General features: G+C 36.0%; 1 protein-coding gene across 5 annotated transcripts in view; it reads left to right on the top strand.

The window, feature by feature from the left end:
• Cdh12 (cadherin 12) overlaps positions 1-14,989 on the top strand; it is a 988,903-nt gene that overhangs the window by 888,236 nt on the left and 85,678 nt on the right. For all 5 annotated transcript variants that reach the window (XM_052743072.1, XM_052743068.1, XM_052743069.1 and 2 more), the window contains one exon: positions 4,869-4,988. In XM_052743072.1, coding sequence (XP_052599032.1) covers positions 4,869-4,988 — 120 coding nt within the window. The remainder of the gene's footprint in view (positions 1-4,868; positions 4,989-14,989) is intronic.

Here is a 14,989-nt window from a genome sequence, read left to right as displayed (position 1 = left end):
AAGAATTATGACTCAATGTCACACCATTAATGGTACTGAGGTTACTCTGGGGCCAGGAGGAGTTTTGTCAGGATAAGCAGCAAGAAAAGAGAAACTGATCCTAGAAATGTAGTCAAAGGGACTTACTTAGCACCCTGGGGGGTTGTAATGGGAGATGTCTTTTCCAGTCTATTTTAATAGTTTTGATTATTTCAGATGGATTTAATCAATGAACAAATTCTACAGCATCTTTAAAAACGTATTTTCTGATGGGAATAGATGCAGAGACCCATAGCCAAAAATATTAGGTGGACCTCAGAGAATCCTGCAGAAGAGGGGGAGGAGCATTGGAGGATCCAGAGGGTTCAAGGACACCACAAGAAAACTCACAGAATCAACCAACCTGGGCTCATTGGTTTCACAGACATTGCATTGACAACCAGGGAGCCTGCTTGGGACTGACCTAGGCACTCTGTATATATGTTACAGTTGTATAGCTTGGTCATTTTGTGGGGCTTCTAACAGTGGGAGCAGGGGGCTGTCTCTGACTCTTTTGCCAGCTTTTGAGAACCTATTCCTCATACTCGGTTGCCTTTGTCAGCCTTAATTCCCAAGAGGAGGTGCCTAATCTTACTGCAACTTGATATGCCGTGTTTTCTTGATATCCATGGAAGGCCTGCCCTTTTCTGAAAAGAAGTGAAGGAGTAGATGGGAGGGTAGAGGAGAAATTGATGAAGGGACTTGGAGGAGAGGAGGGAAGGGAAGCTGCAATTGAGATGTAAATAATTATTTTTTTTAAGATAGGAACTTGGTTTCTTCTAGATATCAAGGCTCAAGGAACATTCTGGTATAGGGGACAGAAAGATTGCAAGAGCCAGAGGATCAGGAAGAATGCTAAGAGATTGTACTCTCTGGTGGCTACAGGAAACTACACCCATGACATAAACAACATGGCTCTCTAAACAAGACATGAACAGTTCAAAAACCAGCTGACATTTCAGTGTGGATTGGGAAAATCTCATGGAGATCCATGTCTAGATGAAGAGCTATAGATAATGAACAGCTTTAGAAGGGGGATAAATTCCTTCCCCAGGGATGAGCCCCCTGTGTGGTGATCCAAATAACAGTCAGCCCTGGAAATAGACAGATTCATCAAATTGTATTTGTATGTTAATCAATTTACATGTCTATGTAACAACGAATGGTAAAAGAATTTGGGAGAGAGAAAGGATATGACCGGGGAAGGATAAGAGGAAGAGAGAAGAGAGGGATAGTGAAGTGATAAAATTATATTCTAATTGAATTAAGAAAAATAAATGCGCCAGGCAGTGGTGGTTCATACCTTTAATACCAGCACTCGGAAGGCAGAGCCAGGCGCATCTCTGTGAGTTTGAGGCCAGCCTGGTCTACAGAGCAAGATCCAGGACATGCACCAAAACTACACAAAGAAACCCTGTCTCGAAATAAACAAAAAACAAAAAACAAAAAAAAAAAAAAGGAAAAAAGAGAAAGAAATGCAAAAAAAAAACCCAACAAGGTTCATTATGTGAATTTTTGTATTTTAATATGTATGAAAAACACATCCACAAATCACTCTTTTAATCATCCATAGGAGCATAATATCCAAATTAGTTTTTTTTAATATTAACAAGTGGATGATAAGAACATGACTCATACTAGTGTTGAAATTTTTGTACTTGATATTCCATGAGTGATGTTTCTCTATAGTTTTGTTGTTTTTAACCAACACTTAAATAGTACCTATTGTTATTATATGATAAAGTCTATTGAAATTTGTTGTATTTGCTCATGTAATATTATTACAAAATAAGTTAATTTTCTGACCTTAGGAAAAAAAAAGAAAAGCAGAAACAAATATGTACCATATCACATTAATGTTATTACTGAAGCTAGCATTCATACTTGGGAATATGGTATATAATGACATGGTATAGAGTCTCTACCAGCTGGTTGATTCTTTCAGGAAGACTATGTGGAAGGGACCTACTCAGCTTTGTCTGTATATCAATTGTAATTTCTGAGGTTATGAATTGAGAGCTAACACAAGAGCAGTAAACTGAACTGTCTGAAGTGAAGTTCTAGAACTGCATTCTTAATACTTAGAAGATTCCCCTGCAGCAGTGACTGAAGATAGAGAGAATACCAGAAGATGCTCATGGATTAAAGAAATATGAATATACCAAGACTGATGGGTTATAAAGTAATAAATGGGTGATCTTGGCTTGAAACAGACAAAGAAGGGCTCATTGATATAACACGATGCTGGGGAGCTGATGGGAAATATAGTTTTCCTCAGGTAGCATGTTAATGATGATAGCAAGGACACACAGTATGAAAGACTCCTCACAAACAGTAAGGGAGTGTGAGCAAGTATGACATAGGCTCTGGTAGCTTGGTTGGTATCTATCCCTAAGGCACAGTGGAGATAGCTTAGTTGAGATATTATCCATTAGGTATACAAATAGAACAGAGGGCTGTTTTGTTTTGTCTTGCTTTTAACTTTAACTTATTTTTAATAGAAAGTGACATAATTTTTGTTTATTGAATGAGAGACCATGTGTCTGTGTAAAAGAAGCTGGAGGGAAAAGTAGATAAGAGTTTAAGAGTTGATGTTTTAAGAAAAATCAGGATGCTAACCTGTCAAGGCAGTTACAGGATGGTTCCATAAAAAGACAGCATTCAATGCAAAGGTGTTTCTTTATATCAGTAAAACCTAAAAAAGGATTTGCACAAGTTCCAATTTAGACACTAAGTAATACTGATAGTAATAAAAATACTGATAATGATGGATAGGACTAGGCATTACTTGCAGTTTCTTGGCATTGTCTATAATTCCCTATAAAAAGTTACTGTAACATACTTTTCCCCTATTCAGATGGCTTGAAATCCCAAAAATCATCTCAGTGATAAATACATACTATTGAAATTCTAAAACATTATTTCTTTATCTAAATAGTGTATTTTTTTTGAAAGTACAGATAGAAGGATGATTGGTCCCTCTGTCCTGACAGTTCACGGTCTGTTTGGTGTTTGTGCTGTATCCCCCAGTTAGCAAAGATGACTCGTTCAATATAACAACTTGGATATATGTGATATTAACTATTTACAAGAAATATTGTTACATATACATTTCTCTGTATGAATATATATGTGTGTTTGTTTATATTAAATATGTATGTTTTACATATCATTGGAAATGTCTACAGATCATAACATGACTTAGTGAAGACTTTTGTTATAATTTGTAATATCTTGTCTTTTTTTCTTTATTCTAAACTAAGAATAGTAGTATTGGGCAAAGTATTTGGAAGAGATAGTTTTAAAGTTCTTATAAAATAACATATATATGAAGGTATAACAGTAAAAACTGTCCTGCTTTGCTTAGTACCTAAATCTATGCACAATTTTCAGAAACCAAGAAAAGATATAAATATTTTGGTTTGGCTATAATGATTTGCTATGCCCCAAACCTATGAGGAATTAGGCCCAGAGACCAAGAGGTCCTCTCCTGCTGTTGGACAGTGCAAATATTTCATATCATTTTTCTTTCTTGGTTTCTTTAATATTATTTTCTAATTAAAGGCTTCCTAATGGTCAGAGGCCATTGTTGATTTGTAAATTGAAGTTACATATCATTTAACAGTCTCTAAACCTTTTAGCTTCTCTATTGATATTTTAATCATGAAATTCAAGCTTCCACAGTGAGCAGCTGAACTCAAGCAAATGGTACCTGATGTTTTCTTTGGTATGTAAATCAATGAAGATATTGTGGTGCCTTTCAGTTCAATGATCTATGTACTGGAAACATAGTTTTAAAATGTATGTGATATATGTATCAATTACACTAACAACTCTATTGTTGCCTACATTTTAAAGTTCATTAACATTTTTATATTTTATGTACATACACTTATTAAACAGGAAACATAATTTCATGCATAAAGTTGCAAATATTAGAGGAATTCAAAGAGAGTTCTCATACATGTTCCATTTGATAAAATCAAGTTAAATACAATCGTTTTAGTCATCTCAAATGTTTGTCATTTCTATACCTTAAAAATTTAATAAAACTTTTGTCTAGCCTTTTGAAAGCTGAAGCACATTGTTTTATTATGATCACCTTGCTCTGCATCAGTGCACCAGAACTTATTTTCTCCATGTAACTGGAAGTCAGTAAGCATTGATGAAACTTCACCTCCTCTCTCTACATCCCCAAACCTCTTGTAAACTCCCTTAAATCTTCAAATTCTATGAGGTCTATTAGTTTAGATCACACATGTATGTGAGGTCATTTGGTATTTGTCTTTCTTCAGATGTCTTATTCCACTTAACACAAGGAACTCTGAGACTTTGTGTTCCTTCAAACACAAGGATTCCAGTATTTTACATAGCTTCTTGGTATCACACTGTGTTTATGTACTATGTTGTTTTTTTCCACTTATTAGTGAATGGTTACTTAGCTTCTTTCCAATTCTTGGCTCATGGCAGTAGGGCTTTCTTGCCTCCGCAATGTGGATGTCTCTTCAACATTTTCTTTTATATATGTACCCACTCACCGTAGACTTACTAGACCACAATTTTCCTTTATATTTACATTTAAAAAATAAATCTTGTATCGTTACCATAAAATAATGCTAACATCATTGCCAATGGCTTGCAAGGGTTCTCTTTATTTGCCACCTTTGTTCAGTCTTTATGATGATAACATCCTTGGTGAGTTGAGGGTAATCATTTTCTCTTGGGCTTGAAACTGCCCAGTTATGCTGCTTAAGTAATTGTTGGGCGCAAAGCGTACTCAAAGCATTTGTAGAACAGTCAAATATGATTTTCACCCCTGTAAAGGAAAGTGACACTGTGTTATTTTGCAGGTGCCTACGTGCTCCAGGTCAAGGCCACCGATGCAGATGACCCCACCTATGGGAACAGTGCCAGAGTTGTCTACAGCATTCTTCAGGGTCAACCTTATTTCTCCATTGATCCCAAGACAGGTAAACCTTTACTTTGGCACAACCTTATCACCACTCACTCAAGTAATTCAACTTTAATGAAATCTTGGAATCAAATATCATCTTTTCCAATATAGCAGTAAAGAATCAGTGAGCTATCATTGGACAAAAGAGAAACCATCTTGCATGACTGCGGGAGATGTTTTCTTTTGCTGAGTAAATAAATAAATATTTACTGAGATTTGTGTAAATATAAATGTTTGCACCTGTATTTAAAAGGTCCGACATTGTTAGCTAAAAGTCTTTTTTAAAAAATTTCAAATCTAAACTTTTACTCATCAGTCTAAAAACACATTTTCATTTATTGGTTCATGTCAGATTTCTAGATTGTGTTCAGTTTTATTGTTCAGCCATGACTCAGAAGCATCTGTAATTTCTTTTGTTATCTGTGTAAGTATTATAGAGGGTTGGTTTTGAGAAACATACAACATTTGTTTGCTGTGAGGGAAGTTCACCACTTGGGATCTTGTTGTACCAAGAACATTGTTTATATTAGAATTGTTCTTTATAAGCAGACACATTTTTTATGGGTTTTTGTTTGTTTGTTTGGTGGGTTGGATTTGTTTTGGTTTCTTTTGAACAAGTCTATAAATGAATTTCAGATTTCAAAATCAGCTCTAACGTAAGTAGCATAATAAGAGGTTGAATAGATGCACATGGCTGATTTTATGTTTCCTTCCTTTATTCATTCCTTCTCTCTTCTTTTTCATTTTGTAGTGAGAGAAATCAGTCCCTGGGGGGCCTATATTAAGTAAGTCAGCATCCACAACTGAGCCAGGGCTCCAGATTTTGGTGCTATTTGAATGAAATGAAGTTTTCCATTCAGACTAACTGTTGAGTTTCGTTAAGGAGACAGCCACTCTGACCACCACATGTCACAATTAAAGACGAACTTCAGAATAGCACTTATTAAATAAATTCTTAATTGTAACTTAGTATAAAGTAAAAATTCTAAATATGCTAGAAGGAATACATTCAAATTAAAGTCAAATGTTTTTACTTTGTCTTTGGGATTATAATATAATTACAGTATTTCTACCTTCCTTTTCCTTGCAAATCCTCCCATATATTTCTCATTCTTTTCCAAATTTCTTCCTTTTCTACTAATTTGTTTTTGTATGAATGTGCAAACATATAAATGCATATGTAGATCTCATCCATTTCTCTGTTCTTGGGCAATCCCTGTGTCTTTCTTAGGGTCCTCTTTACTAGGTAGCCTCCCTGGAGTTGTGAGTAGCAGTCTAGTCATCCTTTGCTTTACATCTAGTATCCACCTATGAGTGAGTACATACCATATTTGTCCTTCTGAGTTTGGGTTACCTCACTCAGGATGATATTTTCTAGTTTCATCCATTTTCCTGCAAACCTCAGGACGTGAGAGGGGGTAATGAAGGGCGAGGGTCGGGGGAAAGAGAGCTTGGGGGAGAGGGAGATCCCAGCTGAATCAAGAACAGAGAGGGAGAACAAGGAAAAAGAGACCATGATAAATGAAGACCCCATGGGAATAGGAAGAAGCAAAGTGCTAGAAAGGTCCTCAGAAATCCATAAAGATACCTCCACAACAGACTGCTGGCAATGGTCGAGAGAAAGCCCGAAATGACCTACGCTGGTGATCAGATGGCCAAAAACCCTAACTGTTGTGGGAGAACTCTCATCCAATGACTGATGCAAGCAGATGCAGAGATCCACGGCCAGGTCCCAGGTGGAGCTCCAGGAGTCCAATTGGCGAGAGAGAGGAGGGATTATATGAGCAAGAGATATTGAGACCATGATTGGAAAAAGCACAGGGACAAATAGCCAAACTAGTGGAAACACATGAAATATGAATCAATAGTTGAGGATCCCCCACGGAACTAGATCAGGCCCTTTAGATAAGTGAGACATTCAATTAGCTTGAAATATTTAGGAGGCCCCCAGGCAGTGGAACTGGGACCTGTCCTTGGTGCATGACCTGGCTTTTTGGAACCTAGGGCCTATGCTGGGACACTTTGCTCAGCCTAAGTGAAGGGAGGAGGGGACTGGACCTGCCTCAACTGAATCTCCCAGGCTGAGCTGAATCCCCAGGGGAGTCCTTGCCTTGGAGTAGGTGGGAATGGGGGCGTGTATTGGGGGGATGGAGGCGGGAGGACGGAGGACAGGGGAATCCATGGCTGATATGTAAAATTAAATTAATAAAAAAAAGAAAGGCAGAGAAAAAATAAAAATAAAAAATGCATATGTATTCTTAAATATAAGTGAATCATGTCCATATAGTGTTCTTGTATGTGTGTTATCAGGCTGATCATTTGGCACTGGACAACCATTAGGTGTGTTCTTCCCTTGGGCAAAACCACCTTTCTTCTGACTTTCCTCATTCTTTATGTAAAGTTGAAAACCCTTGGGCTTCCTCCTGTCTAGTTTGGTGTTTCCATTGGCATCATCCTTGTTCAAATGAAGAACTTAAATTTATGTCTTCTAGTAAATTCATTATATTTTAGTTTATTTGCTTTGAAAATTTCAAGCACACATATAAGATGCTTTGATCAATTCCAAATATGTGAATTCTCAAAGAATAAATTTTTAGAAAAATATTTTTTAGTTAGTATATTTCATTTGGTGTGTAGGGTGTGAGTGTGTATGTGCGTGTGCGTGCAAGTGTGTGTGCATGCACATACCACACTGTGTCTGGAAGTCAGTGAAAAGTTTGTGGGAATAAGTTGGTTCTCTTCTTATGAACTGTAATGCTCAGGGATTAAACTAACATCATCATCCTTGACAGCAGGCAGTTTAATCCTGTAAGTCTTTTCACTAGTCCACTTTAAGACATATTTTAAGAAGGGTGTATGAACTGAAGAAGATCTAGAAAGGGTTACTCTCTCTCAGTTGGACAGTGTTGGAAATTAAAAACCAAAATTCCTAATGCTTAAATGATTGTGTGCTGTGGAAATAATATTTACAAGTTATTTATTCAAAAAATAGGAGAGAAAATAGAGGGAGATATACACGAATATTGTTTATAAAAAGATCCTGAGCCAGGCAGTGGTGGTGCATGCTTTTAATCCCAGCACTCTGGAAGCAGAGGCAGGAGGATCTCTCTGAGTTTGAGACCAGGCTGAGCTACAGAGTGAGTTCTAGAAAAGGCTCCAAAGGTACACAGAGAAACCCTGTCCCAACTCCCCTCCCCCTAAAAAAACGTTGCTGAAATTTAACTAAGGGGAAAATCACACATATTTGTAGACAAAGACAAAAAGTGAAAAGTTGGAAAGGAAAAAGATTCAGGAAGTTCTTTTTGAATGTAGAGTTCAAAAAGCTCCTCAGAAACAGAATAGGTAGACTATACAGCCTGACAATGAAGCAAACTTGTGTGAATCTTTCCTGTCTTCTCATGGAATCCCTGTGTGCTGTCTGTATCTTCTTATAGATTTATAGGCCTGTTCCGACTTTGCCTTAATGAAAACCGTGACCACAAATGAAAGCACTGATGTCATCTGTTGCTTAACTTCTTTTCGTCCCTAAGGAACACCCTGTAGAGATACAAAGACAAGCACAAAGCAAACTTGGTATGTGTAGTGGTTGGTAGAGTAAGGGAGCCCACAAACTCAGAGTTGTGGTGATAAATTCTACAGAGTCAAAATGTTTCCAGGAAAGCCTGGAATCTTGATAAGGAAGGAATCATTGTAGGTGAGGTGGATGGAAGCAACATCTGACAAAAATATTAGGAAAATATGAATTTTAGCACATTAAAAAAGCTAAAATGATTGCCGTCTTCAAAATACAACCACACATAAAATTATATGAGTAAAGCAAAATCTAAAACCTCTCCTTTTCACAGTTAGTATGAATAGTAGATACATTCTAATGTATATGAAAATTATTATTTTACAGTTGAAAATGTATGTGCTTCATGACTGCATAATCTTGTATTTATAATTTCATATGATGCTTGGTATTTAGAGGTGAAGGTGAATCTCTTCTGCCATCAGCTGCATAATAGATTTCAGAAGCATTGATTTTTCAGTGGAGACAGAAGTCTTGCTGTAACAATGCCTCAGACCACTAGACAGGAAAAGAGTGGGTGATGAGGCACTTCATTACGAGAGTGCAAACTAGTTCTTCATGCACCAAAACCATTAAGAATACTTTTTGTCAAATTTATCACCTTGTGGTAGATAAGAGAAAATCAAAAATCAAGGATAATTGCAATTTCTCAGAAATAGTCTCCATTTGTTCCAGCTATATAGCTTCCTTTTATGATTCAGTTTGCAGTTATTAAATAAAATACATGAAAACCAATACTATCTAAAATTTTCTAATTTGAATGTAGGAACCATTTAAAACAATTATTAAAGAAAGAATCTCATAAAAACTTTTGGTGCCTAAACATTTAGAAAGAGATAAATATACTCATTATTTATTCAGCTGAAAACAGAATTTGTAAATGAATTCTGTATTAATATTGCTGTTTGATATGCATTACTAATCCTACTTTCTCCCAGGATTATAGCAAACTTATGTATAACCATAAATAGACATTAAGGTAAAATGAGGCAGCCTGTGAAATAAACCAAGAAAAAAAATAGTTTTCATAAAAGTTCTCTTATTTCCAACTTAGTTGCTTTAACAAGAAGTAATTTACTCTGAATATATTCACTTCTTTTCCTAAAATTATCACTCAGTGATATTTTAAAATCAAAATGTAGAAGGATTTTTAAAGTATCATAGAATTATATCTCATATTTTATGTTTATATGATAGTAAAATGTTATATTTACAAGTTGTTTTAGTTTAATTTCTGTTTCTGTGAAAAATACTTTCACCAAAACCAACTTAAGAGGATTTGTTTGTTTTATATTTCCATATTGTAGTCTACTACTGTGAGTAAGCCAAGATAGACACCTAAAGCATTACATCCACATTCTCAAAGAGAATGCTTCCTTGATCTCTGCTGATTGTCAGCTAGCTTTCTTCCCTTTTATAAAACTTCAGGCATGTCCTATGTGATGGAGCCACCCATAATGAGCTAGGTCAGTTAGTTGTAGCTGGAGAGTTTTCTCTTCGGGTCCCACCAAGCCCATGTAGTCTGACAGCGAACTTACAAAATAAACATACAGACGCTTATATTATTTAACTGTTTGGTCTAATGGCTTAGGCTTCTAGCTATCTAGTTCTTATATGTTTTTTTTTTTTTTTTTTTTTTTTGGTTTTTTCGAGACAGGGTTTCTCTGTGTAGCTTTGCGCCTTCTCCTGGAACTCACTTGGTAGCCCAGGCTGGCCTCGAACTCACAGAGATCCGCCTGCCTCTGCCTCCCGAGTGCTGGGATTAAAGGCATGCGCCACCACCACCTTGCTTCGTTCTTATATCTTAAATTAATCCATTTCTATGAATCTATACCTTGCCACGTGGCTCGTGGTTTACCAGCATCTTCACATGCTGCTTGTCATGGCGGCAGTTGGCAGTGTCTCCCTCCACCTTCCTGTTCTCTCAATTCTCCGCTCTGTTAGTCCCACCTATACTTCCTGCCTGGTCACTGGCCAATCAGTGTTTTATTTATTGACCAATCAGAGCAACATGTTTGACATACAGACCATCCCACAGCAGTTAGTAGTCAAGACAAATCACCAGAGGCATGCCCACAAGCAGTATGATGGAAATAATTCCTGAACTAGAATCTCTTCCAGGGTAATTCTAGATTGTCAAGATGACAGTTAAAACAAGCTATCACACACGTATAATTTCAAAGTATGGAAAGAAAAACTATAGTCTAGAAAAAGGTACAAAAATAAAATTACATTCAATCTATTACATGAAATCAGGACGCCATGTCTCCAAGACAGCAATCTTCCATTTGGGAAAACAAATGTTATTATGAAAAATTGACTCTTGTGTCTTAATTTTTGTATAAAATTCTTTTAATATATTTAAATTTTTCTGCACAGCCAGCCTGATTTAGACAACTATAGTTTGGTGCATTGTGTGTCATGTGGTGATTTATTTATTTTTCAAATGAAACAGTTGCCAATTGAGAAAGGCTTATGATATTTTGTTTCAACATCATTTATTTAATTTAAAATCCTCATTTTCCATTATGGCAAAATACATGTAATATAAAATTTACCATTTTAACCATGTCATATGCAATTTTCCAGCATTAAATCCTTTATGTCCATAACCACTACCATAAACTGTCTCCAGAACTTTTTGGTCAAATATTTTATGATACGGTTATTTTATTTAAATGCGTCCCTTATAATTTTTCTCTTCTGCTGATTTATTGAAATCATCATAAGTAGTAAGAATGTAACTATAGAATCTACTTGATTTTTTCCTTTTTCTACTGTTTATACTAAAAACTATGCAATCTTTCCAACCTCTGAATTCATATGAAGAAATCTGATAAAGATTGCCCAGTTATGGAGAAATTCTCAAGAAACTTGCAAGTGAATATATCCCTGTATTTAGTAGCAAAAATCTCAAGCCTGTGTCCAAAGTAAAACTTACCTCCATAGTATATCTCATCTCTATTCCTTTTTTACAACTTTATTAAATCTGATTTTTGACTATTTTGTATATGTATAAAATGTACTCTGATTGCTTTCACCCTCCACGCTCTACTATCTCCCTCCCATCCAGTCACCCCTCCTGCCTCCTTACATGTCTTTCTTTTTCCATATTAAACTCTTTGTTTTCTTTTGTGATTTAGTCAACCAGGCATCTTTGTAGCCCTGGGTTTGAAACAATCTATTGGAGCTGAGTGATCTCCGTAGAAGGCAAAAAAAATAAAACAAACAAACAAAAAAAAAACAACAAAAAAAAAAACCTGAAGATAATGACTCCCTAATAATCTCCCAATAGCCAATAGTTCAGCCAGATGGGGTGTGGTAGGAGTATATCAGATTCAACTGATTGGTAGTTTTATGCAGACCCAGTATAGACAACATCAATTGCTTGGAGTCCATGATGGTAAAGCTGTGTCATGCCCTGGAGATAGCATTTCACTGTCCTTCTTCTGATCCTCTAGTTCTTAAATTTTTTCTGTTCTGTCCTCTGTGGTATGGACTGAACTCCAGAGATCATGTAGCTGTTTTGTTTATAGATGAGCACTCAAGTATTACTTGTTCTCACAATATTAAGGAACCCTGAATCTCCACATTCATTGTCATTCCTTGTAAGAAGAGCTTCTCAGGGATGAAAATACCATTTGTCAACAATTATAAAGATAGATATTGATAAGGTAACTTTCAGGCTTAAAATGTGTTAATTATTTTAAGGTCCCACACTAAAGTTCCAACAAAGGTCACACAGTATGTATTGAGGCAATGCTTTAAATATTATATGAGTACTTATGAGGCCTTATTGATTGAAAATTATCTTGGTATAAGTTCAGAATACAGTCTTACAGAACTCGTATATCTAAGTTAATGCTGGTAAGGTAAATGATATTTTATTTCCTTTAATGACAAAATTAAAGTTTTACCTATACAAAGTAGTCACTCTTTTGTACATTTATCTGAATGAATGAACTGACATGAAACATTAAGACATTATTGATTATAAACACACAAGTGCAAAAAAAATCAATGGAAGTAAATGTATATTAAGAAGAACAATTTGTCAAGGAAAATATCAACCATTAAGAGAAAGCTGCATATTGTGTCATTGTTTTGTAACATGTGCAGTATATGACCATGGATACAAAACAATATTATTTGCTTCAATTCTCCAACTTCAGATTTCAAGAGAACTCAAGAGTTCAAAAAGGTCACAGTTTTAGAAATGATGGTATGCAGGGCCTGAGGGAAAAGAACACTCAGGAATTTCTCTCTGCTCAAGCTTGGAGACCTGAGTTTCATATCTATACCCTACACAAAATGCCAAGTGCAGTGATGTATGCTTGTTATACAAAGCTGGATGGCAACTGCTTGGGCTTGCTGAGCTGTCAGGAATCTCTAGGTCCTGGATAGACACTTGTTTCAAAAAATATGAAAGATACCTCCTGAGAAAGACACTCAAGGTGGTATTCTGCCCCCCTCATATACACAAAGTGATTTTTACGTACACTACTACATAAATGAATATGCACACCAACGCATGCTAACACCACACACACACACACACACACACACACACACACACACACACACACACACACACTGAATAAATTGATGAATTTGTTAAATGAATGATGAGATACAAATGTCAACAGAATGGCCATGACGTGTTCAATCTTGAAAGGAAAATACCGAGTGAGTGATATAGGTCAGCAATTATGGACCTTTGGTATTATGGCTTACAACTTGAGTTCAATTCCCAAAGGACAAATGGTGGACAAAGAGAACTAACTCCACAATTTTGTCCTCTGACCATCACATACAAGCTGTGTCTTGCACACACACATGCATATATACACATGCTTTCACATACATACATACACACACACACACATACACACACACACACACACACACACACACACACACACATCAAATCAATGAAGAAAATAAATTAAAGAAAATATTTCTACGTGAGATATACATGTACTCAGGAAGTGGTAGAACTGTCATGTAGAAAAAAGTAATTTCTTTTTCTCTGTGAGGAAAGAGCTATCAATGACTAAACTGAGTCATAGGAAAAAAGAATTTTGGTCTCATTTTCATTTGTACATACATATACATAAGCGATTGCAGTTGTTCCTTGTAAACTAAATGGGAAAATACTAGCAAGGAGACTTAGTAGCTAAAGGTGCTTGCTCTCAAGCCCACCCTAAGAACCTGAATTGAATCTCTGGAATCCACATGGTAAAAAAAGAGGATCAGAACAGATTAACAGGTACGAACATTCTCTCTAAAGTATTAAATACTTAATACAATTATAAGTGAGTATTTCATCACAGTTTGAGTTTGACATTATTGGATGTGCTATATAGAAAATAGAAAAAATGATCTATGCTTTGTTTAGTTACTGTTATTATTTTAGCAACTGTATATGTGTATGATATGAGCACATGTATTTTTGTGTGTGCATGTGGAGCCCAGAGGTCCACATGGTATGACTCTATTGGTTCCTCTCCACATTAAGTATGGAGGCAGGGTCTCTAAATTGAATGAGAGGTTCACTGATTCAAAAGTCCTATTTAGCCAGCGTACTCTGTAAATCTTCTCTCTCTTCCCTATTTAAGTGTTGGAATTACAAGTGGTCTACCATACTCACCCAACAGTTCTGTAAATACCCAATAACCCAATCCTATGACAAGTGAATGACAAGCAATTTTCCCCCCGAGATACTTGTACAGCACCTAATAATTTTTTTAGACACATTTATTTATAATATATGATCTGATTGTGGCCAATAACAGAAAACTTATTCTGTTAAATATATTAACAAGAAATTGGACATCATAAATATATTCATCTACAATGACCTGAAGTCTAGCATTATTAATAGAAGGAAGTGAGCTACTGATAATGTGCCCTAGAATAATATCCCTTATCTCTTTTGTTCTCTTTCTTTCTCTCTCCTTCTCCCTCACCCCCATCTTCTTTCCCCATTCCTTTTCTTTTCTCTCTGCTATGTACAATTTTCATCCTGGGAGATGCATAAGGTAGAGAAATAAATGATGAAGAGCAAAAGTTATATGTCCATTGAAAATAAAGGACTGTTTATATAGTGAATTGAGTAAAAATCATACACGGTCAATTATATGATGAGACAGCAAATAGCAAGTGTCAAAACCAGGCATTTATCTAGAAAACGTGACCATTGCCCATCAGATAGATGCCACAGATGTAAGGTATGTAAGACACCAACACTGAGATGTGGGCTTTAAAAGTCTTAGTTTTCGAAACCTTGATAATAAAGCATCAGAAGCCTGTACTGAAGAGAAGACAGATTGAATCAAAATGGTGTCAGTACCAATTCATGAATAAAGCATTAGGACCAAAAATGATGGATGTCTTTTCTGTAACTATTTCCTGCCAAGTGCCAGATGAAATCTGATTGCAGTTCA

The sequence above is a fragment of the Peromyscus californicus genome, unplaced genomic scaffold (genome assembly GCF_007827085.1).
Source record: "Peromyscus californicus insignis strain IS unplaced genomic scaffold, ASM782708v3 Scaffold_18__1_contigs__length_77618521, whole genome shotgun sequence".
Classification (NCBI taxonomy): Eukaryota; Metazoa; Chordata; class Mammalia; order Rodentia; family Cricetidae; genus Peromyscus; species Peromyscus californicus.
Note: the sequence above shows the minus strand (reverse complement) of the source record. Positions and strands in the feature narration are given on the sequence as shown.